The following is a 27,857-nucleotide window of genomic DNA, read 5'->3' as shown; positions in this document are numbered from 1 at the left end:
CCAGCCCTCAGGCACTCCTACATTGGTACCTGCATCACACAGCCAATGCCCGGCCTTCCTGCACTTATGCTGCACCATCCCATGCCATCCCATCCCATCCTTCCTGTCCTCATGCCATGCCATACAACTCCTCCTGCCTTTCTGTGCTCACACGTGGCTTTCACCAGGCCTCCCAAGCTCTTTCCCCAATACACATGACCTCAACCGGCCATCCCAGACCTCCCCCAGCACCCCCCATCCCTCTGGGCACCCTCACATTCTTTACCTGGGACTCCTACTATTTCCTGCTTAGTGCACCCAGAGTCAATTGGGACTGCCAGGATTGTCGTCGCTAAACAACGTGGTTGCATGACATCCAATTTTATGACCGCATCACTTAGCCATGGCATTGTCGGTCCCAACTGCTATTAAAATCTCCATATTTCTGAGTATAATGTAGGGCAGATTTATAGCACACAAAGTTGAATAGATGACAGAAAAAAACCATGACCAACCTGGAAAAACTGAAGCTGTTTCTCTAAGCTCCAGAAAAAAGGGTGTTTCAAGACACAATTAGCTGAAGGTCGTTTCTGAGGATCCATATTTATCATTTGCTCTATCAAGTCACGTGCAACAATGTCCTCTGTGGAAAAAAAACCCAAAACAAATTGGAGCATTCAGAGCCTTTTTACAGAGCTAGTATTTTTCTCCCTTAGGAGACAGGAAGCCAAAACCTACAATCCCAGTGCCTGAAAGAAAAGAAAAAAAAACCACCACAAAAACAATAGGTTCCTTCTATGGCTGGATAGCATATGGATAGATCCTAATGGCATTGCCTATGTTTTGTTAACTGCTTGTGCAGGAAAAGTTGTTGGCACTGTCAGAGTTGCTTGGTCCAGAATGCTGCTACTATTCATCAGTAAATCAAAGTATAGTTTGCTGCATAATTCAAATGTAATCCAATCCACTTTTGGTGGGAATTGCAAAATTCGTCCAGAGTCTCTTTTCAGAGCGAGATGGGTGGCACATAAATTTAATAAACAAATAAAATGCACTACATCAGAGACTGGATTGCTGGGGTTCAGCTGTTTAGGAGCCATGGCTTTTGCCTCAAATAACTTATTAGTGCACATCCAATTATAGTTAAACAGCTTAATGAAGCATTGCATAAAGGAAACATCTGTGACAGGTAAATAAGTGGCAAAGCTTACCTGATTCAAAAAAACCCAGCAAAAGGAATCACACCAGAAACAACAGGCCAATAACGTGCTTGTCTACTATGTTTAAATTGTATGTACACTAGGGGTGTCAAACTTGTGTCTTCATGTGATGTATTGCCATTTTTTCCCCCTTTTGCTAACCTGGGCATTTGTGAGTTTGACAGTCCTGTTGTACACTGTTTAAATAGTTGTATTATGTACAGGCATAATAATGAACAGCATCCAATATTATTTAGAAAAAATAGATTCCTTCCAGAAGAACAGAAGGAAATAAAAGGAAAAGCAGAGGTACAAAAGACTGACTTCTGATAAAATGGTTTTGAAGAACTGGATAAGGTAAAAAACTAATTTATATATAGTCTGAATGGATTATTACTGTTGGACAACATGCCAAATCCAGTCTAAATATTTGGCTGACTGCACAGTCAATTATAACTTTGGATAAATCAAGATAACATACAAAATAATTCACTGTTGAATTCAGCCAACTTCTACAGAAATCAGTGAGATTCTATCACTCCTTGCATACATATAACACACACAGAAAATTCTTCAGTATGAAATATAACCCCAACTCAACCATCAGTTTTCACATGTAGCTGGATATATGGAGGTTTTCACATGTAGCTGTGCTGGATATATGGAGGTATGCATGCCACAAACATCATCATCATCAACAACTGAATCCTAGCCTGCTTACCATGGACTTCTAGATTTAGGAAATCCAGACTATATGCACCCAGTAAAATGTTGGCTTGCCGCTGCAGGGATTTGCCAAATGGATGGTTGCCTTCTGATATCACGTAGTAGAAAACGCAACCAGCTGAAAAAATATCCACCGTGTGGGTCTACAAGAGAACCATTAAAAAAAATTACTATACAGCATCTTTAACAAGATTATAAGCCACTGAGCAGTTTTGGGGAGTTGGACAGCCTTAAAAATCCATTGATTGATTGAATGAATGAATGAATGTTGTCCATTTTAAAGAAAGATAAATTTCTAAGATATAAGAAATATGAGAATTTCAACAGGATTATTTATAGTACCTTCCTAAAATTCTAAAGATAGTAGGGTTAAATATAATTTACAGAACTTGTGAATATAGAGGTTGTATTGCACAAGGTAAATCTTACATTTAGCTGAATACATAATAAGTAATAAAAATGTTAAATCTATATTAATTTCAAAGTAATATGTGATATTCTTGTGTTGGCAGTACATGTTGTTTGACACAAGGGGGCTTTCTTGAATGCTTTAATTTTTATTCCTTTTTCCTAAACTACTTTTCCTAAGTGTGCTCCCTTATTTTTTGTTCAAAACACATCTGAAACGTTCTCTTTCCTCAGCATTAAAACACATACATTATTTCTCATTGTGCAACTCTAGATATGATACAACTCTACACAAAGGAAATAAATAGATTTAGTTTAAATCAAATCAAACCATAGTATGGTGCCCTCTTAAATTGAAAGATTTATCTAATAATGTTAACAGCTATTCATCCTTGAATGCTGTATTAGGGATGAGAACAGTTGCCTTTGATTTATTAATTTACTCTAAAATTGAAATCTTTGGAACCTAAGTGGGTTTTGAAAGACTCTGAACTTTGAAAAAAGACAAGAGAAGAAGCTGGAACTGTAAAATACTATTTAAAAAATTCAGCATTTACAAATACTGTTATTCTCCACTGTTTACAGCATTTTGTAAAACCCAAAGCAACATCACATTGCTGACGACTTGACTCTCCCAGCTGACCAAGGAGAGATTGGAAACGTTCCTTCCTTGCCCCTTTTCTGTGTTCTGTGCTCCAAAAGGAATTTCTGACTGAACTCCAAAATCCACACTTATCTAAAGAGAGCTAGGCCAGTCTAGGACCTTATTAAAGATTGACTTTATCCTAAAGAGGGATCAGATCTCTCTTTCTTGTTAGGAAGGAAAACTGTCCCAGAGGTGAATCCTTTCAAATTTCTGCAGGATATCCTACCCTGCTTCTCACCTTCTTTGGGAAAAAGAGGCCGTCACATAAATATGTGCCTTAATTCAAATCACCGTTCAAGGAAACCTCAGCAAAAAAAGATTCAAAGCAAACGAGCAAAATGCTTGTGACTTACCGGATTCTCTTTGCAGTCCTCGCTCAGTATCTCCGGAGCAATCCAACCTTCGGTGCCTGGGACTCCAGACCGGCGGCTAAAACTGTGCCTGCCGACTGCAAGCTTCTTGCAGAGGCCAAAGTCGGAAATCATGGCTTTTACCTTGCCATGGGCATTCGGCATAGAGATGAGGATGTTGTGGGGCTTCAGGTCTCTGTGGACTGAAAGGAAGGCACGAGGAAGACCCCAAGTGAGAAAAGAGCCAACTTACTGCTTCAGGATGCTGACCTCATCTCAAAATCCAGACTGATTATAGACTTGGCTTATTCCCATACTGCTTATTTATGGCATAATCTGTCATCATCAAACTGCTGTGGTACCACCATAAGAGCCCCAAGTATAGGTTTTATAATGTTATGATGATGGATGGGGATACTACACAACAGCTTCTTTGTAGCACGTACACACACCCACACACAGAGCCATTATTATAATGATATAAAGTCACTGATGCAGAAATGATCTTATTTTAATAACATGCATCTTTCCCATTTTTCCTCTTAGAGAAGAAAGTCAACCCTATAATCCATGGATTATGCAGCTCACTAAAAGAGATGTTTAGCACCCCCTCATTATATATCTAATTCCTACATTTTTATCCCGCCTTTGTTACGTTGACTTCTCATCTTCTCATCAACTTCCAGCCAAATGTATAATGTTGCTATTACATAAAACAGTAGCTCTGGCCTTCATTTGTTTACTTTCCATCTCACAACCCCAGAAGCTTCCTCAATTTCCTGAAAAAAATATTATCACCCCAGACTAAGCCTCTAATTCTTCCCTTAAAAAAGGCAGCGAGAGAGCTGCTCATTAAAATAAAAAGGCTTCTTACCTATATTGAGAGAGTGAAGATAAGCCATGCCAGACATGGTCTGCTGTAAGAGGGTGATTGGCTGCAAGCCGTGATGACCAAAGTCCTTCTGTTCCACATACTAAAATTACACATACAAAAAATCAGAACGAGATTAACGTTGCAATGCTCTGTAGTCTCTCTGGAAAGCAGACCAAGCAGCAATTTGTTTCTAGGTAAACATGCATGTCACTGGGGCGTGTAACTTGTGTAGGAGAGTCCCAAAGGTGCTTTTCCAAAAGGCAATTGGACTTTCTTGTTTTTTTTCCTTGAAAACATTTGATTTCTCATCCACAAACCTTCTTCATTTCTGACTGAACTGAACTATTCAGTCAGAACTGAAAAAGCTTCTAGGATGAGAAGGAAGAGAAGTTTTTTTCAAGGAAAAAACAAAGAAAATCCAATTGCTTTTTGGAAGAGCACCTTTGGGACAATCATGCCCTGGATGGTTAAGAATTTCCATAGACTTCTGTAGGAGAGGTAACCAAATGACCACCTGGTATTTGGGACTACAATTCCCATGAAGTGTGTAACCCAGAAAGTAGCAGTAGAATTGGGAAATGGATGGTGCAAACTGGTTGGGGCTTGATCTGAAATGTTTGGGTGCGAAAAACTGAGTTACAGAGCCTTGTAATTGGAAGGAGGCAAAACCAGAGGAAAAAAAGATTCTCTTGTGGAGCTGTAAATTCAGGGATTCCACCAGGTGACAGCAGATTGGACATAGAGAGACACACAAAGGGAGACAGGAGAGGAGAAGCAGGAGAAGCTCAGCCTGGAGGCACTGGGCAAAGGGAAGAAGAGGGAGCCAAAGGAGACACGGGACCTAGGAGTCCTTAAGGGAAGACTTTAAAGAAAGAGATACACAGTTTACTCGAGAGCAAGAGTGATAAGAGGCAGCAACAAAGCTTTCAAATTACAGGACAGCCAGAAAGATTCCCAGGTGAATGAGACGCAAAGGGGAAAAAGCCCAAAACTGTATCTGCTATCTATAGATACCACAGGAAGAGACAGATTGGGGGCGCAATGGGATTTGTTTTGATTGGCACACTCAGACAATGTCCCAAAGGTGCTTTTTCAAACGGCAACTGGACTTTCTTTGTTTTTCCTTGAAGATGTTTCACTTCTCATCCAAGAAGCTTCTTCAGTTCTGGAGCTTCTTGGATGAGAAGCAAAACGTCTTTAAGGAAATACACAAAAAAGTCCAGTTGCTTCTTGAGAAAGCACGTTTGGGACAACCATGACCTGGATGACTGAGAATCTCCACAGTCATTCAGCCAATGAGGAATAAGGGGCTGGCGAGTTTCACCAGCAGTCTGGGTTTAAACCTGAAAGCTAAGGGGAGGGTCAAGATGTTTTTATGTGGTGGATTTTAATGACATAAACTGCCTGTTGTGAGTTGGTCAGCCATATAAATCTGTTTAATAATGATAATAATGATAATAATGATAATAATAATAATAATAATAATAATAATAATCATCATCATCATCATCATCATCATCACACAAAAGATATATAATTCAGGTTTACCTCCTGTAAGGTGGCAGCACAGAGTTCCAGAGCAATGTACTGGAACTGGCGGTCCCTCTCTGTGCAAAAATAGCGGATTACATGAGGGTGTTCATCAGATTCACGCAGCAGCTGGACCTCCCGGTCAGCAAAGCTGAAACATTCGGGGAGAATTCTCTTCACGGCAACATCTCTGTTGTCAAACGTGCCCCTGTGGATATTCCAATATACAAGTGGGCAATGATTTAGCATTCACCCATGCAGACAGAATACGGCGTTAAGAAGCTTACAACAGTATTTCAAAATATTTTTAATCTGGTTTAGAAAGAATATCCTAGGCTGTGGATACATTTATGGGAGCGGGGGACACTCTTTTGGCAGATCGAATCCCACCAGGTTCAAGGTTGACTCAGCCTTCCATCCTTCCGAGGTGGGTAAAATGAGGACCCAGATTGTTGGGGGCAACCGGCTGACTCTGTAAACCGCTTTGAGAGGGCTGTAAAGCACTATAAAGCGGTATATAAGTCTAAGTGCTATTGCTATTGCAAAGAGAGTAGTGTATTTTTCTAACCTGAAAACAAACAGTGACATGGGTAGCAGACAGGTACACTGTGCAAAGTTCCTAGTATAAAGTCGCAGTGTAAAACTTTTTCTTGGTCTCTGGAAGAACCTTTCTGCTAAGGAAATATGATGGGAAAGGCAGCAAAAAAAAAAACCTGTCAGGGCTACAATAAACGGACAGTGATGCCACCTGAGTCCCTCCTAAGATTGAATAAACAGGAAAGGCAGATTGCATCATCCACATACAATTTCACAGCATGCCCAAAAAGCACAGATGATCAGAGCAACTGAGCGCATTTAGTAGCACTTTTCAAGTACCTGAAGGGGCATCATGAAAAAAAGATCAGGACCTGTGTGCCATCATTCATTTCAGAATGTACAAAATAGATCTAAGTTACAGGAAGGCAGATTCTGACTAAACAGTAGGAAAAGCAGCTGGACTGTGGAATTAGTAACCCAGGAAAGGATGGTGGACAGGATTTGTTCAGGTGGAGGTTACTCAGCCACACTTTAAGTTCTTAAACTGAGCCACATTTGATGGCCTAAAGCAGGGGTCCCCAATCCCTGGACCAGCAGTGGTCCGAGCCCGCTAAGAACTAGGCCTCACTGCAAGTGAAGCTCCATTTGCGCAGCATATAAAACCAGGCCCTCCCCTCCCAATCCGTTGGAAAAACTGCCCTCCACAGAACCGGTCCCTGGTGCCCAAAAGGTTGGGGGCCACTGGCCTAAAGGGTTCTGTTCTTACAATTAGTAAAAAGGCAGATCAACGCGGTATGAAGGAAAATTTAAGAAAGGCTGGTGTCTCTCAACAATATACAGGTGGTCCTTGACTTACAACAATGGAGCCTGGAATTTTGTTACTAGTCATTGCGGTTGTAAGTCAAGGTATTATGTGAGCAGACTTGATTTTACTACTGTTTTTACAATGTTCCTAAGAGAATCACCATGGTTATTAAGTGAAATATGTGGTTCTTAAGCTAATGTGATTGTGAATCCAGCATATTGGCACTGTTGGAAAATGGCAAAAGCCATAGCAAATTGTGATCACGTGATTGCAGAATGCTGCGATTGATCATAAATGGGAATTGGCTGCCAAACATGCAAAATGCAATCATGTGACTGCAGAGGAGGGAAGTTGTAACTTTGAGGGCGGGTGATAGCGTAACTTCTCTTAAAATCTGTCATAACTTTAAACAGTAATTAAATGACCACTCATAAGTTGAGGACTACCTGTACAGAGCTGCAAGGACATCCGCCTGGTTATAATTTATTACAAATGCATCGATGAAACACTAGATGACGAAATATTTCCTGAAAATATGTCTTTTGCTTTACCTATAAACAATTGTCCCCTCGGCTCCATGTCCAAGGACATCCTTCGGATTGAATGAAATCTTCCCAACCACAATGGTGCCTGCATTCCCATCTGAAAAGCCAGGAAAGAAACAGGAAGAAAAAGAACCACACATTACATTTTTCAGTAGCTGTTTAAAGTATCAATTCCAAGAGTCAAGATAAAGGGATTAAAAGGAATTAAGAAGTGTCTTTTGAGGCAGTCAAGACTTCAAAGGTAACAATGGCAGTTCAAATATACCAAAGAAAACAAATGCTTTAGTAGTATCAATAAGGTGCACGGTCAGCTCATGGACCTAAGATTTTGTTAACTTGCAATGTATAACATAACTTCCCTAACCTGATTGAGGGATGGATTTCAGTTCTCGTGATGATGAAAGCTAATAATTATAGGGACTGAAATCCAATCTAGAAAAGATCCAGATTAAAAAAAGGTTGCTGATGAATCAACTTTCCAGCCCTTCACTTGAAGATAGCAGATCCTGAAATGTTCCTATAAGGATGAGAAACATTGTACGGTGGAGGACCTGTACTAGATAAAGACTTTTTACACACATTGGTTTAGTGGACAATTGTATGAGGTTTTCATCTAGTGTTTAAAAATCAGATTACATCACATTAATACAAACCTGAACTTAAAAAAATATCACAGATACCTGAACTTAAACGATATTACAGATCAACTCTGACCTATTAGGTCTGATGGGAAATATAATTAATCCTAAACCCACTGAGAAAAAAAAATAGTCACGTTTTAGCACCTCCTTCAGGTTCAGTGGAAAGGCAGCTTCCAACGTCGGAGGCAGAGAGGTTGGAGTAACCAGAGTGGTTTGACGTCTTTGGTGACATAGTTGGTGAGCTGGTGGCTGAGCCATCTTGCCTGACGCAAGGACCCTCCAGAAGAGCCTCCGGAGGAAAGTCTAGGGGAGGTTTGAAAGGCTGCTGCTTCAACAATTGCAGCTTCTCTTCGATCTGTTTCTGGAATTGCTGGTGCTGGCGTTGTTGCTGATGGTGCATGCTCTTAAAAGAATTAAAAAAACAACAATCTTAAGCAACAGGAAAGAGCTTAAAATGGTCTCATAAAGCCCTCTCTTTCCTCATGCTTTCAATTTCATACATAGTTAATTCTGGGAACTATAATACGAAGAGATATTGGTCTGAGGAAAGCTTCTGAAAAGACCCAAAAATATCACATTCACTGAGACAGAGGGTTAACTTTATCACTGTTGGCTTTAATTTTCACACCACAATGCCCAATTGCACGGAAGTCTGATTTCATATGTTTTCAGTGATGTAGAAAATTCTTGGCAAATGCAAAATAGAGTATCTGTATTGCAAGATTATTTATTTTACTTTTCACTTAGAAAGCAGAAACTGGATGACCTGCGAAGTCTAAAGGGTTTCTTGTAAAATAACGGAACATGTCTATACCTCCTTATCCATGCCCAACCATTCACTATTGTTTAATATTAGAGTAGAATAGAATAACAGAGTTGGAAGGGACCTTGGAGATCTTCTAGTCCAACCCTCTGCCTAGGCAGGAAACCCTACACCACTTCAGACAAATGCTTATCCAACATCTTTTTAAAAACTTCCAGTGTTGAAGCATTCACAGCTTCTGGAGGAAAGTCGTTCCTCTATTATTAAGACATCCCTGGTTCAAGAGTTCATAGAATATTTTTCGAGCATGGCTATTGCTTTAAAATGATGGCTACACACACACACACACATACCATGGGGTAGGTAATGACAAAAGCTACCCAGCCAACGAGCAGGAAAGTGCTCAAGAGAACGGTGGCAAAGTCCTTCAGGATGGAATCAACCGGAGCCTCTGGTCGGGTTGTAGTTGGGCTGGTTGTCTCGGCAGCATTCTCTGGAACAGGGTCCGGCAAATTCTTCCCGGGACTGCCAGCCATATTAATTGCCTGAGAAGCAAGAACTGCATCAATTTGAATGATTCCCCTCTCTGGTACGACAGCTTAGGTTTGTTTCTTGAACGATTAAGAGAAAATAATGCAAAGATTCCATTTTCATCTTTGCTATGAGAGTGTGAAAACTGGACCCAGCAAAAATATACCAAGTTTTCAAAGATCAGGTTTAATGTTGACAGTTTCACAACATTTCAGATTTATGAAAATTATTTTTTTTAATTCTAAATTCAATGTAGAAAGTAACCAACTCTTCCCAGTTGATCTGTTTCTTCTGTCTACTTTCAAAGGTTGTTGCTGTTGTTAGTCGCAAAGTCGTGTCCAACCCATCGCGACCCCATGGACAATGTTCCTCCAGGCCTTCCTATCCTCTACCATCCCCCGGAGTCCATTTAAGCTCACACCTACTGCTTCAGTGACTCCATCCAGCCACCTCATTCTCTGTCATTCTGTTCTTCTTTTGCCCCCAATCGCTCCCAGCGTTAGGCTCTTCCCCAGTGAGTCCTTTCTTTCAAAGGTAGGCTACCAATATTTCTCAATCAATTTTTCATTTCTCAATCAACAATATCAAGAGTGGATATTCCACTCTTGCCTAGGGCCCTCACTGAACTCTTATTCAGAGCTCAGGCATGCTTAACATCTTCTGCAGGGCTCCTAACCTTTGAATATATAACTGGGGTCCTTACCATGTTACACAAGAAGCCCACCCATACCCTCTGTTTCCTGTTTTTCTGCAAGACCTATAAAACCATTGATTCTGGTGAAGAGAGCTGCAAACTCTTCCTGTGCATCTCCTAGCGAATGAAATGCAACAATTCCATTTTGAATGAAGTATTGTTGTGTACAAAGAAGATATAATTGGGAATTAGTTCTTCAATGGCAAGGTAATGGCCAAACCATTTGAGGTAATCTGAGGAATGATTTTAGTCATAAGGTCATCAACAGGGCCTATTAACACATTTTTAAATGGGGAATGCATCGTCCTAGAATCGATTGTTATATTACATATGACATATTAAAATGCATGTCCAAAAACCCCACCACTGTTCACATCTTCTTTTAAGCAGGTTAATTTGAATAGTTAGGGTTTCTAACTGATCTCTAAATAGGATTTTTCATTCTAGTTCTTCATTGCTGATTTTACATAGCTTTGTGGAATTCTGGAGATATTAATATTCATTTGATATTTGTGTTTATTTTTATTTTGCAAGTAAGCTAATTTGAAAAGGCTGCTTGGCCTTTAAGAATGACATAAGCTCCTGAAAAAGAAATATATGAATAATATATTTGCTTGGGAAGATGTACTGATAATGTTTGATGGTTGAATCTATTTATTTTATGCACGTGGAATATTCTCTACTAAATTTGTTAACTGGTTTTTTAAAAAAACAAACAAACAAACCTCTTCAAAAGCTTTTTTGTCTGAATCTGCTGGGATCACATTTTCCTGACGTTTCGGCAAGTTGCTTGGAAATTTCTCCAGGATCCTGGTTGAGGCGGATAATGGGGTCTCATGGTGCCCTTCAAATAGGAACATGGTTTCTGTTATTCCCAAAGGGGGGAAAATGTCCACAAAACTTGTTTCACACAGTACAATTAATACAAGAAAACAAGGAACAGTCCCAGTTAGATGACCAAAGATTAATTTAACTCAGAATTCAATTTCCAATAGTGACCAATTTCTTGGAATATTGCAAACAAGGCAAGAAGCCAATAACTGTCCTTCACTATTATTTGTTCCCAAGATTGGTTGTGTCTGAGTTGCCACTCAGCTATCATAATAGCAGTCACTCAATAAGGTTGCCTTCTAAGACTAGAATCCACATGGCTTCAGAAGTTGGTTGTCATCCCTTCCCTAGAACTCTTCCTTATTGGCTAGGCTGGCTGAGAATGAATGTCTGGAGTTGTAGTTCCGCAAATATCCAGAGCCAAAATTTCTTTACACCAGTCTTAAGAGTTTACCCAATCTCACTTAAAAGAGAAAACATTACAGAATAACAGAGTTGGAAGGGACCTTGGTGGACTTCTAGTCCAAGCCCCTGCTCAGGCAGGAAACCTTATATTATTTCAGACAAATGGTTGTCCAATCTCTTCTTAAAAACTTCCAGTGTTGGAGCATTTACAACTTCTGGAGGCAAGTTGTTCCACTGATTAATTGTTCTAACTGTCAGGAAATTTCTCCTTAGTTCTAGGTTGCTTCTCTCCTTGATTAGTTTCCACCCATTGCTTCTTGTCCTGCCTTCAGGCGCTTTGGAGAATAGCTTGACTCCCTCTTCTTTGTGGCAGCCCCTGAGATACTGGAACACTGCTATCATGTCACCCCTAGTCCTTCTTTTCACTAGATTAGAGAAACCCAATTCCTGCAACCAGTTTTGAATTCTATTCAAAACTATTCTGTGGAATAGTTGCACCTTGTATCCTTTTACATTAATACGCAGGATCTGAAAAGAATCACATTGCTAGTTCATTAAAGCTTCGGTTCTGGGTTTCAACTTAATGATAGCAAATGAACTCAACAAGTCAGGAGCTCAAGATGTAACTTTGGAGCATGCTTTTTGTACTTCATAATAATCTTATTATACTTAAAATGATTTTTCCCCTTCCTGATATATATTTTGCAAAAGGACAGAAACATAGAAATTTTTAAAACTTTAAATTAAACCAATTATAATATGGTAGCAATTGACTGGCTTCTATGAAACTGCTTTTTTATGCATTATTGTTAATATATTCATAGAAAAGAGAATTTTATTATTTTTCCATCTCTTGTTTATTAAAAATCCACCCAAAAGGAAATGGAAATACAGTTGGGTTTACTTGGACAGTATGCTTCAAGAATGTAATACTTATTTTAATTTTCCATTTTGTTCACCAGAGGGCAGTATAATGTAGAAAAAGCCTTTCGGGTACCTATTAAAAGCCAGTGGTTCCTCAGATAATGGAGTCCTTTCTTTGACTTAAATCCAGGCTGAAACCTAAGATCAGTACTAGGGGTGATCACACATTCTTCAATGGTGACTCCTTGTATTTTTGGGCCTTCTATCAATGGAATGGGACTTCCCCGGGGCTGGAGAGAGAGAGAGGAATGACGAAAAAAATATGGAATCTTTAGGGACAGGAATGGAACATTTAATACTTTACAAACGTAACACAAAATAAATGTTTTCATGCAGTTAAACATTTCACATTTAGGCACAGCTCTGTAGAATTCACATAGCTTTTCTATTTTTTTTAAATTCAATTTGGGGACAGGCAGCTTATGCTTTTCAGAAATTTGGAACTGTAATTCACACAAGCCACTGCTGCCAGTCACACAGGCAGAGATTCTTAAACATGGGAGTTTAAAACATGTGGTAGCTTACGTTGGACTTAAATACTTGTATTTCTTGTTTCTTTAATTAAACCAAATAAAGGAAAATAAACAGAATTCATTAAATATACTAGATGTACATCCAAACTCTGGTGGAATAGACAAAGAAGCGGGAAAGCTGATTTATGGGTTACATCAGCTCTGCACACATACCATAATAGCCACTCCTTCGTGTACCATCGATGGTGAAGCGTATAAGCCGGTAGAGTATTTCCCTACATAAAGTGTTGGCCTAGAGGAAGAACATGGGAGATCAGGAAGAAAAATTAATAGTGCCATGCCTATATTATCCAGCACACCCAACAGGTATAGTGCCCGAGGCTTATACAAATGTTTTACATTAAGGAAGATTATGAAAATAGGGAAACGATTGAATTAAACTTTGCCTTGCAATTGCCCTTGGAAATAAACAAAATGGACCCTTGGACTTAACCTATTATTATGGGTTCTCAAATAAAAAGAGATTGATTGAAGAATACCGTACAGGCTGTCCTTGACGTATGACCACAGTTGGAACCAGAATTTCCATTGCTATGCAAGGCAGGGGTTAAATGCATCGTGCCTGATTTTGCGACCTTGCTTGCAACGGTTGTTAACTGAATCACGGCAGTTAAGCAAATCATGGGGTCATGAAGCGAATCTGGCTTCCCCCATTGACTTTGCTTGTTGGAAAGCCGGCTGAGAAGGTTGTCAATGGTGATCACATGATCCTGAGATGCTACAACCATTGTAGATACATGCCAAGCACTCAAATTTTGATCATGTGGCCAGGGAGATGCTGCAACCGTCATAAGTGGGAGAACCACACATAAGTCACTTTTTTTTTTACTGCCACTGAAAATTTGAACAGTTGCTAAATGAATGGTCATAAGTCAAGGGCCTCCTGTATAGGTCCAGGGATTACACTGATAGTCCTAAAATGATTATTGCAGAAAGGCCCTACGAAGATCAGCGTGCCAAGGAATTACCAAGGCCCTAATGGAGACTTGAACAATATACACTCTCTCCTCTCCTTTCCTTCTTCCGCTCTCTATTTTCAGTTGTATATCATTCTCCGTAAATATTGCTCTCAACATATTCATGCTTACTAGGCCAGTATGCATTCATAAAAAAGGACAGATGAGAAAAAAGAGGCAAGTTTTAAATATGGGGCTTTTTACCCTGTTTCTGGGTAACACCTGGCAGTATCCACCTCTATGTGAAATGTATTAGAACCTTTTCTGAGTGCCACAAAAGGGTGGTAACAATTTTTTTGGTATGGATTAACTATTGGCACAGCCTGGTTTTTCCCTGCACTTATGCCTGTGTCTCTCTCTCTCACACACACAAAAAACCTTTTGGCTCACTGCATTAGGATTACTGATGTAGTGAACAACACCCCAGCCATGATCCTTAATGGCTGCCCTCAAACTATGTCCTAGACCCAGAGAGACATTCAGGCCTCAGGCAAAGCAGCCCCTATCTAACCTTTTGTCTAAATGTCTACCGCACCTGTCTACGTCTGCAGGATTTTATTAAAACTGTGTAGGAGATATCTTTGCAACAGAAAGCAAATCTTGGGTGTCTGTTTGCATCTTTTGTGGCCCCTGTGCAGCAGCTTATTTTTGCTCTTGTTTTGGGGTTGGCGTAAACGTTGCCTGTGGAGATTCTCATGAGGAAATGTTAATAATGGCCCCAGAAGAGGTATCTGGAGCCTAGGATATTTGAATTCTTTTCAATGCAAAGTGCTCTTCATCCATGAAAATAGGCTGTCGGCAAGTGCAGTTGAGCCCAATATTTCTGTTGTTAAGTGAAACAACTGTTAAAGTGAGCTTTGCTCCGCTTTATGACCTTTCTTGCCGCAGTTGTTAAGTGAATCACTGCCATTGTTAAGTTAATAACATGGCTGTTTTAATGAATCTGGCTTCCCAATCGACGTTGCTTGTCAGAGGTCACAAAACATGATCACATGACTCTGCCACCATCATAAGTACATGCCAGTTGCCAAGCATCTCAATTTTCATCACGTGACCATGCTGTAATGGTTTTAAGGGTGAAAAACAGTCATAACATAGTCCCCTTGTAACTTGAATGGCCACTAAATAAACTGACTACCTGTAATGGGAGACTGTACTTGAATCCCATACTAAATCAGATTGATTACTGAATCCCTGCAAGAGAATGCCTGAGCTGATTTGATAATATTAAATGAACAATTTTTGACAAACAAGCAAACAGCCCATGATTGGGGGAAGGGTGGGGAAGCTCTCATACTCACATTAGTTTGCTTTTCGCCTCAGTTTCTTTGGGAAATGGATATTTCCATTTAGTGATGCGCCCAACTTCACCGGACATGAACGTCAAGTAGCGCAGGGTTTCTACTCCCACATTGGTGTGCATTACTTTCCACAAGCCTTCCCGCTGCCAGATGTAAAAAGCTACAACAGGGGATCCGTAATTCTGGATCCACAAGACATCCCCGGACTCACTGTCCACAGTCACCACTAGTCCGTCTCCATTAGATGCAAAGTGAGACATTTCTGGAATGGGCACAGATAAAAAAAAAATGACACTTCATAATTAGACAAAAACAAGCAGTCTTATTACTTCAGCCTGCAAGGTAGGATTAATATTCTTACTATATTGGGCGTCTTCGTCAGGCAATGTTGCTGCGTAATTGAAGTAAGTGGCATTCCAGCGGAGTTCCTTACTCTTGGTATCATACATGGTGATGGTATACTCTGTTGAAAGGAAAACAACGTTTTGTGAAGGATTTAAAAAAAAAACAATGGCATTGAGTCTCTTTCTACTAGCGTACAGAGCAAAAGTGCACCGTGGAATGCTAGGAAATTCTTACCAGCCTCTGATTGGGTGTTATGGGGGGAAAAAGATTTGACTCTAATCCAGCAGGACTCTCACGATCTTTATGAAATCAGATATTACTAAGCAGTTTTCTCATTCGACAAAGCCTCAGCACATTTCACTAAATATCAGTGAGCAGCACTGTCTCATTTTGAGTGGGAGGCTAATCTGATATCTTGGTATAAGGCCCTCATCTTTATAAAGTAACCCTATCTATGAGTATGAAATAAGTAGGAGTAAAAGTATGAGCAGGACTGAAGAAATGCTGTTTCCTTTTCCTCCACGGGTGATTTAAGACACATATGCCTGTATGTGCATATGTGTCACACAAACACACAGACAGACAGACACTAACTAAATGAAGGGAACACTCATAAGCTAACTCTGGAGCTGACATGGATTACCTGTGGAAACCTATGAGAATCCTGAAGAATGGCAAGCCTCATTCTAGCTTTTTCAACACTGACACAAAGGACCTCAGTAGCTTACGAGGTTAGAACGCTGGGCTGACAATTGGTAGGCTCGTGTTTGAGACCTGTTGCTGCCACGGGATGAGGTGAGCTCCAGTCATATGCTCCAGCTTCTGCCAACCCAGCGGTTCGAAAGTGAGAAACCATGAGTAACTAAATGGGCACCACTTCGGTGGGCACTGGGGACCTGAAAGCCATCCCCCAGACAACTGTGATGTCACAAATCCTTTCACCACAAAAATACTTCTGACACGGAAGTATAACACTGACACAAAGCCATCTCCAGAAGCTGGGGTACAAGAATGCTCACTCTGATCTCTGAGAAATCAGGACGGGTGCCCCCCTAAGGACTCTAGGATGGCAGGAAGACTTCAGTATAAGCATCTCCCTTTTCCAATGGCTTGGCTTTCAAAACTTTCCTACCTGTTCGACCAAGATACAGCAGTGAGGTAGATGGGCACAAGCTTTCAGCAAACGAAGAGGTTAAGGTCTGCTGTTTTTCTCCTGTTGCAAGGTCTACTACGTACCAGCTGTCCTGCTTCTTCCCTAATAGTAAACATCAACACGAGTACAATTAACTTTGAAGGGAAGTAGTGCAGTTAGTCCTTGATTTAAGACCATTTGTTTAGTGAGCATTCAAAATTATGGTGGTGCTGAAGAAATTACTTATGACCAGCGTTCCTATATTCAGGTAATAAGAATAATAATTCCTGGCAACTGGTATGTATTTACGGTGGTTGCAGTTTCCTGAGGTCAAATGATTTCCGTTAGTGACCTTCCTAGCCAACTTCCAATTAGCAAAGTCAATAGGGAAAGCTGGATTCACTTAACGACTCTGTGACTCACGTAACAACAGTGGCGATTCACTTAATAACCATGGCAAAAAAGCTGCTAAATAGAAATTTAATAAAATAAAAAAATAAAAAAAATTGAGCATGACTCCGATGGAAGTTCCAATCTGAAATGTGGTTGTAAATTGATGACTATCTGTATTTTCAGAATCAGTTTCCTGCCTACTAGCCACTAAGATATATGCTTTACCATCTGGGTCTTCTATGAACATGAAACAAAGGAAGCTCACACGATTGGCAAAAATCCAGCCAAGGAATTAACTGCTGAAGATTAAATAAAATTCAGGTAATCCCAAAACAAACAAAAAACCCAAAGTCAAACAAGCAAAGAACAACCCTACACAATTGCCATGTGGAGACAGTACTTGGTAGTCTGTCAAACAAAATATTATACTCGGCACACAGGGGATTTCTAAATAAACTTCAGTGCATAAAAATGACAAAGTAATCTTTGGTTTGTTGCGTAAACTAGATTTAAGCATGAGAAAATATCCGAGGGCCTTAATGGAAAGAAACTTCCATTGCAAGTATTCTGGAGGCACATACCCTGTGTTTTATACTCACATGGAAAAGCTATAAAATACATGCAAATGTTATTTTTTTCAGAAGGAAATAGAACATTACCCATGTATAGAATTCCATCTGAACTGCGGCAAGGGGAGGCCTGGACAAGCTCTGGGATGGTGAATGGCAGTTTCTAGAACATAAATATTCATATTAGCCATCTTCACTTCATAGCAAACATTTAGCAAGGATTGCAAGACAAAGACAATTGATGAATCCCATTTCAAACCAGGTTGTTATTGAAGGGGACTGCCAGAGTCAAGTTGTTTCATGTACATCAATACCAATTAGCAATATCTGCCATCTCCATTTGCCTTGAGTCACACAAAACGACAAAGATTCAAATCAGCAAGTAACTCTACAGTATCCATTTTGGGTCATTGCTACTTTCCCAGAGAAGAGGCATCTGTAAGTCTTAGTTTTTGGCCTATTTACTCTTGCATTCTTTTTGCTAAATATACGATTTACCTCCCTTATTCTACTACTGATTGGAACTTCGTTCACAATCCCTAGGGAGCACCTTAAGGCTTCTATTTTGAGAAGCAAGTCCAGGAAACAGAAGCAGGTGCTATTGCTCTATAAATGCCCACTTGTTTTCAGGGGTGGGGGGAGAATGGTACATCTATTTGCTCTAAACACTTCAAGATGTATGATGACAGAAGAGATTAAAATGGATAGTGAAAGAGAAAGACATCATAAATCAACTCTCCCAAACAAAACAAACAAACAAAAAAAGACTCGTCTTCTCACTGTAATTATTTATCAAAAAGAAAAAGAAAATCATCTTTTAAATGCAGTTATTTATCGAATCTCGTATTCCCTCAAAGGCGTTCAGGTAGCATGTAGCATGTAGAATCTGTGTGTTTTACACTCAGAATTGAGAAGCTAAATATCAAGGACCAGCCCAAAATGGGCCGAATGGTCGGTCCATCTTGATCTTCCTGATCAATAGCCAGTGCTCCTGCTTTGGATATCTCTAGAAATGCAGTAACTCCAATGTTGAGCAGTGAAGGCCGAAGTGCCCACTTTTAGCACTGAGTAATTGTCCTGCTAACAAAGCTTAATACAGAATGTAAAATTCCACATGGTGTCCAGGACTGTGGTCATTTGGGAGAACATACAGTGCATTCATCCAGTTTATGTGATGTTTACACACCGGATACCTGTTTGCAGCACCTACCTTATCCTCACACCTGTGTATCAAAAAAACTACAACACACATATGACGTATACCCACTATAAAGATGTGTCTAAACTCAAGCAGGCTGGTAACGGCAGGGGTAAAATAATGTAGTATTTTTCACATCTATATAGTACCAGTAAAAACCAATTTACAACTTCTACATCTTAGAGATAAAAATAGAGACACTGCAGTATATCTGTATCACCCCATATTCTCACACCCATGCTACCCATGGATTGCAGTGTGTTTGCTAGTTGCCATGCCAACTGGGGGTTCTAGAATTTGTAATCCCAACCCACTCTGAAGGGGGCACATGGCTAGAGAGAGCTGCTCTACCTAGTTCATATAGTGAGCCATTATGTACGGCGCAGTCAAGCCAGATTGATCAAAATTATTATGATGTTTGAGTGACCAACATCAAATAGCAAAGCATATTTGGCAGACAAAACTGTGCAACAATAAGATGACACATATTTTACTTTTAGCTCTTTTTTGGGGGGGAGGGGGTTCCCTTTGAGTTAGCATTGACTCCATGCATAGGTTCAGGCAGTTTTCTTGGCAAGATCACAGAAGTGGTTTGCCATTGCCTTCTTTTTCCTAAGGCTGAAAGACTTTTAAAGCCACCCAGCTGGCTTTTCATGTCTCAGGTGGGATTACAATTCATGATCTTCTGCTTTCTAGTCAGATGCCTTAACCACTACCCCAAACTGGTTCTCTTAGGTCATTAACCTTTGCCAAATTGTTCATCTCAGAAAAAAAAAAATTGCAACCGTTAAGGAAACTGTTGAGTAAAAATTGTATGAATGAATAATTTCAAGTGCCCTGAGAACTGTTAATGAAGTATTACACGGAGAAAGCAATACAGGTAGTCCTCGACTTATGACCACAATTGAGCCCAAAATTTCTGTTAAGTGAGATATTTAAGTGAGTTTTGCCCCATTTAATGACCTTTCTTGTCACAGCTGTTAAGTGAATCACTGTAGTTTGTTAAGTCAGCAACACTGTTGTTAAGTGAATCTGGCTTCCCCATTGACTTTGCTTGTCAGAAGGTCACAAAAAGTGACCACATGACTCCAGGACAATGCAACCGTCATAAATTTGAGTCAGTTGCCAAGCGCCTGAATTTTGATCACATGGGGCATGCTGAATTGGTCGTGTGAAAAATGTCCATGTCACTTTTTCCAGTGCTGTTCTAACTTTGAATGATCGCTAAATGTTGTAAGTCGAGGACTACCTGTATCTAGTAAAAAGTATGAGATGAAACGGACTGATTTCAAGAGCATCAGCACAGCAAGGGGGCCTTCTAGTTTATAAGGAACTACAGTGAAAATTATTTATCCCTCAGGCATAAGTGTAATTGTGTTTCAGGGATGAGCTTAATTTCCAAAAATAGCAATTTTGACCCCCTGTATGTATGGAGAAACATTAAATAAAAATAAAAAGTTCAAGATCACAAAAAGTACTTCACATTTCGTATTTCAGGTTTGTGGGCAGGAAAAAAAAATACATTTCCTGTGCTGAAGTAGTACAATATGCTATGAAACAGATCTCAATCTTTCGAAGAAATTGGTGAGAATGTACTAAACCACTTGAGTAAAGTGCATTTTAGAATTATTTCTAAACACAGCGTGATTTTTTACTTTCTTGTGGGAAGATGACAAGTCTAGCATAATTGCCACCTTCAGGACCTCAGTGTACTTCAAAAATCTAAAGTAATGCCTTCTTAACACACTAAAGGCTGCAAGTGCTAACAAAACAGTGTTTAGAAAAGGTTCACCTACACAGAATGGAGAAAAGGTGACTTATACCGGGGAAAACCTTTTTCTTCGCTTCCTGCTGCCTACTTCAGCCTTCTCCAACTTGATGCTTTTCAAATGTCTTGCAATTCCCATTCAAAGCCCAGAGAAACATTTTTCCCGTCAGTTGCTATCTCCTTTAATTTCAGATGCAAAAGTGATTGCTCTTTCCTCTAACTAAAGAAAATGTTTCCACTGTGCCTTTAGGGCAATTTGAGAGGAAACACATTTGTTTTCCAAAATTGTAAGAGGAAGTTGTAACTGTTTTAGGAAGAAGAAGAAAAATTCGTAGAAAGCCAAATTTAATCTCTATTTCATCACAGAGCTGCTGTTCTTAAGTAACTAAGCAACAGAAATCTCTGATGATCACATCAGTCCTATTTAACCCTTACATATTTTGAAAACAATGACAGAGGCACTATGTTAGAGCAGGGGTCTCCAACCTTGGCAGCTTTAAGACTTGTGGACTTCAACTCCCAGAATTCCCCAGCCGACTCCAATTCTAGGAGTTGAAGTCCACAGGTCTTAAAGCTGCCAAGGTTGGAGACCCCTGATCTAAAGTTAATACCGGAACCAATGCAGTTATCCCAGACATCCACCTTTTCCTGGAATAGGATGGATTTTTGGATGCTTGCTTCCCTGATCTCCTTGAGACTATAATTAATTACTTGGATGTCTTCTAGCCTCGTCAAAAGATGCTTCCAAGTCCAATTAATCTCTTTCAATATTGTATGTCTAATGTAATTGAAAAATAAGTGCAAGCAGTTTGTTAGGCTTACTACAAAGCCAAAATCATTTTCTTTAAGATAACAATGAACATTTTGAATGTTCATTTTGGGCATCTAAACATGTTAGCATCACCACATGCCATTCCTGGAGTTATAAACCTAAAGCAGGCATCAACAGACAACAGATAATCAGAGTTGGAAGGGACCTTGTAGGTCATCTAGTCCAACCCCCCGCCCAAGCGGGAGACTCTACACCATTTCTGACAGATGGGAGTCCAATCTCTTCTTGAAGGTCTCAAGTGATGGCGCTCCCACAACTTCTGAGGGCAAGCTGTTCCATTGGTTAATTGGTCTCACTGTCAGAAAGTTTCTCCTTATTTCCAGGTTAAATCTCTCCTTGTTCAGTTTCCATCCATTATTCCTTGTCTGGCCTACAGGAGGTTTAGAAAATAGCTTGACCCCTTCCTCCCTGTGGCAGCCCCTCAAATATTGGAAGACTGCTATCATGTCTCCCCTGGTCCTTCTCTTCACTAGACTAGCCAAGTCCAGTTCCTGTATTCGTTCTTCGTATGTTTTAGTCTCCAGTCGCCTAATTATCCTGGTTGCTCTTCTCTGTACTTCTTTTAGAGTCTCAACATCTTTTTTATAGTGTGGTGACCAAAACTGGATGCAGTACTCTAGGTGTGGTCTTACAGATAACAGATAACAAGCTTTCAAGACAATTACCTAATCTGTACAATATTTTCGTAAATGCAGACTGGATTTTATTATAGATTTTAGTTGTTATTTATTATTTTATACTAGCATTTCTAATTGTATATTTACTGTTTTTATTTGTTCTAGTCTCCGGTCTATGACTGTAATAAACTGAAATGATTGATTAAATTGATAAATGCAAAAGGTTTTTCAGGCGAGAACCAGTACTTCACACGGTATAGAATAAGTGACAACTTCAGTACTATCAATCTGGTTTGCTGATTGGAACAGAAAGAACTATACATTTAGGAAGAATATATGTGCCCAGTGTAAAAAAAGATGCTTAGGATTTCCTATTGTGTGACCACCTGGCCTATCTAGGTTGCATAAATGTCACACATCTACATTGCAGTATCTTTTAGAGTATTTTCCAAACAAGTATATTCTAGTAAGAAACCTAGAGCATATATATTCCTAAATCATAATTTGGTTTGGTTTTGGCCTGACAATCTTATTCCAAGAAAGCAGCCATAGCTTATGAACCACAGTAGATGAAACTGTCTATTGCCATGTACCAAAAACCATCTTGTTAGTGAATGTTATGAACCCATGTTCATCCCCCTTCCCTCAAAATGATGCTATAGAGCACTGCACACCAGAACAACTAGACACAAGAATAGTTTTTTCCCGAAAGCCATCACTCTGCTAAACAAATAATTCCTTCAACACTGTTCAACTATAACAAAGTCTGCACTACTATTACTGTTAAACTTCTCATCATTCCTTATCCCCCCCCACTTGTGACTGTATGACTGTAACTTTGTCGCTTGTATCATTAAGATTTTTATTGAATGTTTCCTAGTATGATTTGATTGCTGATTGTACCCTATGACTATCCTTAAGTGTTGTACCTTATGATTCTTGACTCTTGACGAATGTATCTTTTCTTTTATATATACTCAGAGTATTTACACCAAGACAAATTCCTTGTGTGTCCAATCACACTTGGCCAATAAAATATTCTATTCTATTCTATTCTATTCTATTCTATTCTATTCTATTCTATTCTATTCTATTCTATTCGTCAAGTTGTAATGGAGGCATTCTATTTCATCATCTCTGCATTCTTTTTGCTCTTCTTCCAACCAATTGCTGGATTTGCAATTGAGATGCCATAGCTCAGTATTTTAAGAGATTAGCTTTTTGCTAACTCATAGTCCTTTACTTACAAAGGACTGCTCAAAGCTATAATAGCAATGGAAAAAAGTAACTCATAACCGACCCTCACACTTAATGATTGTTGCAGCATCCCCAAGGTCACATGATTAAAATATGGATGCTTGGCAACTAGCAGCATCTTTGGTTCACGTGATCACCATTTCTGACCTTCCTAGCTGGGCACAGTCAGATTTGCTTAATGACCCCATCAGTTAAAAGCTGTGGCAAAAAAGGTCATGAAAGCAGGAATGACTCATTTAAAGGCACCTTGCTTAGCAATGAACGATTCTGTTCCCAATTTGGGAGCAGTTGAGGACTACCTATATAGGCCCCCAAATGTTCTATAATGTGACACATTTTTCCCCCACAGTGATTAATGTAGAAGAGCCCTCTCAGAAGTGAACGTTTATCTCTGGAGATAAACTATTTTGCAGACGTTTTACAGCTTCTTATTTTTTCTTAAAAATAACTCCAAATGTTAGTCAACTGAAGGCTTGTTTAAATATAACGGGGGAAAGAGAAAAAAAACCTTTTTTTGTCTGGACTAAAAATATATTGTCTAGTATCATTTCTTTTAAAATCAGAATTTTACATACATTGTCAAAAGAGACCTCCCTTGAGCAGCAAAGGCAAGCTAGATAAGCATGCTTTGTTCATCTGAAAAAAAGCCGTGTTTCCCATGCAGTGAGAACAAAATAATTCATTTGTGATCAACTTATACGTACAGTTAAGCCTTCGTTATTCTTGCCATCAAGAGTGTAGAGACTTCCATCATTGGGATCAGGAAGAAATGCTGGCCTAGGACTGAAGAAATGATTAAAACAGCAATTACTGCATCACATGTGTGAAAAGAAGAGGCAGCAAAGTTGTGGTCAGTGTACATTTTCTTGTGAGGATGGCTATATTACGAAACAGATGTGTGTGTTTTTTAAAGCCAAATATGCATTTTTAATTAAAACGTGGGCCCGTGGTGTCCTGGACCCCGAGGCCTGACCGACACGCCGTGGGGAAAGGGGGGGGGGGGGGGGGGGGGGGGGGGGGGGACCCCGGGGCCTGGGGGGGTGGGGGGGGGGGGGGGGGGCTGGTGGGCGGGAGGAGCTTTGCAGCGGAGAACGGGTTTTTGCCAAATATGCATTTTTGAGGGGGTTGTTTCATTACCCCAGGAACTACAGGGGGGTCACGAGTTTAAAGCCCTGTGGCCTTTATCATTGCACCTGCAGCCCGGGGCGGGGGGGGGGAGGGTTCCACACCCGTGTGATTACCCCAGCCCAGTCTGACATTTGCAATTATATTTTGATGGGACAACACCGAGGGGGGACACTTTTTTTTATTTTTTCACACACCAAGCTAAAGGTTAGCCATCACTGATCCAAACCGGTTTTACACCCTTGAATTTGGGGGCAAATTATGTTTCAAATTAGTTTCAATATTTCAAACGTGCCACATTTCAATTTGGAAATTAATTATATGGGTTCATTTTAGTAATAATTTTTAATCAGCTGTTCTGGTAAAACAGATGTTGCTGAAATACAAGCTCAAGCAGCCACTTGTCTTGCAACCAGTTACCTTGCCTATCCCTATTGAAGATCAATGTATTTGTTAGCTTATGAATCAGCATGCCTCTTTTGAAGCAAATACCATACTGAACTGCTCTTTACAGTCAAGAATAAAGCTGTGATGTGTAAAATAAACTTCAACATGTTAAGTTCATATTAAAATAAATGACTTTCAGTACATACTTTAACGTAATCTTGGGTTGACATTTTGATTTTCAGAAGTCATTCTGGGAGTTGAAATCCACACATCCTAGAGCTGCCTAGGTTGAAAAACACTGCTCTATGTTCTTGTGCTCCCTGTATAATTTTGTTTATTTAGGCTTTAGCTCATTTTTCTACTGCCTGCTGCAATCTACAGGGGTGCCTGGCCATTAAGAGCCGCAAACTCAATTAAAAATGACATTTAAAATAAAGAAGTCATTTAAGCCATAAGGTTTTTCAGGCACCATATGAAACTATTAGGGGTATTCTGAGGGTGTCAAAAAAGTGAAGATGGCAGCCACAGCTATTATAAAATCCTGTCCCCTTTTACACAGCATGCTGGCTGGGGAATTCTGGGAGTTGAAGTCCACACATCTTCAGTAGAACAGACTGTATGGAACATAGCATTCGCTAACCCTCCTGTTGCTAGCGGATCATAGAGTTCCCCAGCTTTTCTGTTTTGTAGGAGACAAGTAGTTATTGAACTTCCCAGCCTCCCAACGTTTAAAGCATATTTGAGGAGTCTTTTGAAAAGGAATAGGACAACTCGTCATGGCCAACTCACCGTGGGACAGCTCGCCATAGGACAATTTCAACAAATACAAATGTTACATTAATTTTTGCCAGGACCATGACCAATAATAATAAAGGAAGTCAATCCAGAAATACAAAAGTTACATTAGTTTTTGCCGGGACCATGACCAATAATAATAAAGGAAGTCAATCCAGAAATACAAGAGTTACAATAATTTTGATGAAAATGTAGACACTAATAATGCAAGTAATAGAATGGAATGATTAACACAGCCGTCAGTGTTCCAGAAAAACAAATTCCAACCCCAAAACTCCAAGCATTTTCTCAAAATTCCATTTTATTAGAGTTGTCATACTGGCATATCTGGGAAAACCCGAATCTGAGAGTTCCGGGTTTTCCCTCAATAACTGAAAATAAAAAACCCATCCCCCGCACATGGCCCAAACACCATCTGCCCCAACTTGAGACATTCCTCTAATCACTCCTCAACCAGATGCAGGATAACATGACCTTGACTGAAAAGAAGAATCTTATTATGTCTAACTACATCCACTCTATGGAATCCCCCCTCCCAATTTCCCAGGCACAGGAATGTGGCAGCATGGAAGCTTCTGGTGCTAATATAGCTTCCAAGGCTGACAACAGCGTTGAATCATCCCGCAGCAGGTTGTCCTGCAGTGAGTTGGCCGTGGCGTGTTGCAAAGATAAGCTGTCTCTTTTGAAAGTCCTGCACAAACTAGTTTGTACCAGAGTCACAGGGGAAAGGGGCCAGGCAGAAATTGGGGAACACTATCTCTTGGGCTTTATGGAATTTAGCACTGACTTTGGGCATGAGTCAAGGTCTTAGTACCACATGATCTTGAGAAAATACACAGATCGCCTTTTACAAAGACAACTCCTAATTCTCCCACATTTCTTTCTAAAGTTTGGTGTACTAGAATAGTTGTTAATGGGTCCAGGTAAAAGTGACTGATTTGAACGGAACAGATATTAAAGTTTTGAGAACCACGGCAGGTCCTCTGAAAAGAAATAGTGAGTGAATCACTGGAAATAAGAGGATACTTGTACCTTGGAAAAAGAAACGGATTTGTGTGTAGCCCTTGCCTGTCCAGAGACAGGAGTTCAAAATGCCTAATGGAGCCAGGTCTGCACAATGGCCAGTAGTCCCCAATGTCATTTGGAAAAAAAACTATATTGGTGTCATGCTTTACATCACCAGTCAACAGTATGATCAGTCAATTGATATTGATATATTTTGGAAATTACTGGATGTCTTCACATTTTTACTGCAAGACCTGGAAAGCTGCAGCTCAGATGTTTTCATTCACTTTCCAGGCACTTAGAGGTAGGTAGCCAGCCTGGATGTAGAGCGGTTTTGAGGGAGGATGTCTGGGCTTTCTATGGGGCGTCCTGAGTCCATATCATTTCTACTAGGGATTGTACATGTGGCCTTGTTTCAAAGGTCATTTAATCTGGATCTGCCTGGGCTCTGTAAACAGGTCGTGCTGCTGTCTTCACCAGCAGGTGTCACACTTTCACCTGATCTGACCATATTCTTAGAACCAGTCTTATTGTCCTCAGCTTCAGTAGGTTAAGCAGCAGTGAGTACCTTTGAGGAAATGCACCAACTTATTTAGATGTGAGTTTCTTACACCACCAGGTTGGCATTTGTGACTGCCCTATGTTCTGATTGGCATTCTCTGCACCAGGTTGGCCCAGAACCATTAATATAACTACTTGCATATAGATGAAATATGATGGTAATTTGGTCCTGGATTAGGAGAAGGAACTACCGTGGTATCTCCAACCATCTTCCACTATAATTTTACCTCAGCTTCCTTAACATTAGGAGCTCCTTCACAGTCTTTTGGAACTCGAGGGTCTGGCGCTAATATATACCCATTTTTCTTTCATCTCTGATGGTGGAATCCCAGTGACAGAATTTGCTTCAAAAAAAAACAACCCTATGTATGTTCTTGTCTTGCACTTCCACAGACAGTGAATACTCGCTGCTATCTGCATATAGGTTACCTTGATACGCCTGGTGTCTAGTTCATTGGAAAGAAGTTGTTAAGTCCTGCTGCATGGTAAATAAGCTCACTGCTGGTGTTGCTGTTCATATGTTGGCTGAGACTGGCAGAATTTCTTCTCAATTTGCTTTGCTGCCCTTGGGCCTTTGCTGCAGTTTGGCCCGGTCAATATGGCTCGTTGGTTGGAATGGCTCCAATGGTCCTCCTTTCCTTGGTCTTATTTTTTGGCTGGCATATGGCCTCTTGCCTGAAGCTAGCCCCTTATTC

General features: G+C 40.1%; 1 protein-coding gene across 1 annotated transcript in view; it reads right to left on the bottom strand.

Moving 5' to 3' along the window:
- ERN1 (endoplasmic reticulum to nucleus signaling 1) overlaps positions 1-27,857 on the bottom strand; it is a 72,219-nt gene that overhangs the window by 4,571 nt on the left and 39,791 nt on the right. The window contains exons 4-19 of the mRNA XM_026678743.2: positions 23,994-24,072; positions 17,708-17,780; positions 16,656-16,778; positions 15,540-15,641; positions 15,179-15,440; positions 13,075-13,153; positions 12,462-12,618; positions 10,954-11,072; positions 9,357-9,548; positions 8,385-8,643; positions 7,606-7,696; positions 5,731-5,920; positions 4,183-4,282; positions 3,312-3,511; positions 1,900-2,047; positions 495-622 (exon numbers count right to left, since the gene is read on the bottom strand). Coding sequence (XP_026534528.1) covers positions 495-622; positions 1,900-2,047; positions 3,312-3,511; positions 4,183-4,282; positions 5,731-5,920; positions 7,606-7,696; positions 8,385-8,643; positions 9,357-9,548; positions 10,954-11,072; positions 12,462-12,618; positions 13,075-13,153; positions 15,179-15,440; positions 15,540-15,641; positions 16,656-16,778; positions 17,708-17,780; positions 23,994-24,072 — 2,302 coding nt within the window. The remainder of the gene's footprint in view (positions 1-494; positions 623-1,899; positions 2,048-3,311; positions 3,512-4,182; positions 4,283-5,730; positions 5,921-7,605; positions 7,697-8,384; positions 8,644-9,356; positions 9,549-10,953; positions 11,073-12,461; positions 12,619-13,074; positions 13,154-15,178; positions 15,441-15,539; positions 15,642-16,655; positions 16,779-17,707; positions 17,781-23,993; positions 24,073-27,857) is intronic.

The sequence above is a fragment of the Notechis scutatus genome, chromosome 2, assembly GCF_049901735.1.
Source record: "Notechis scutatus isolate UNSWTSFEM ecotype Mainland chromosome 2, rNotScu1.2, whole genome shotgun sequence".
NCBI lineage: Eukaryota > Metazoa > Chordata > Lepidosauria > Squamata > Elapidae > Notechis > Notechis scutatus.
Note: the sequence above shows the minus strand (reverse complement) of the source record. Positions and strands in the feature narration are given on the sequence as shown.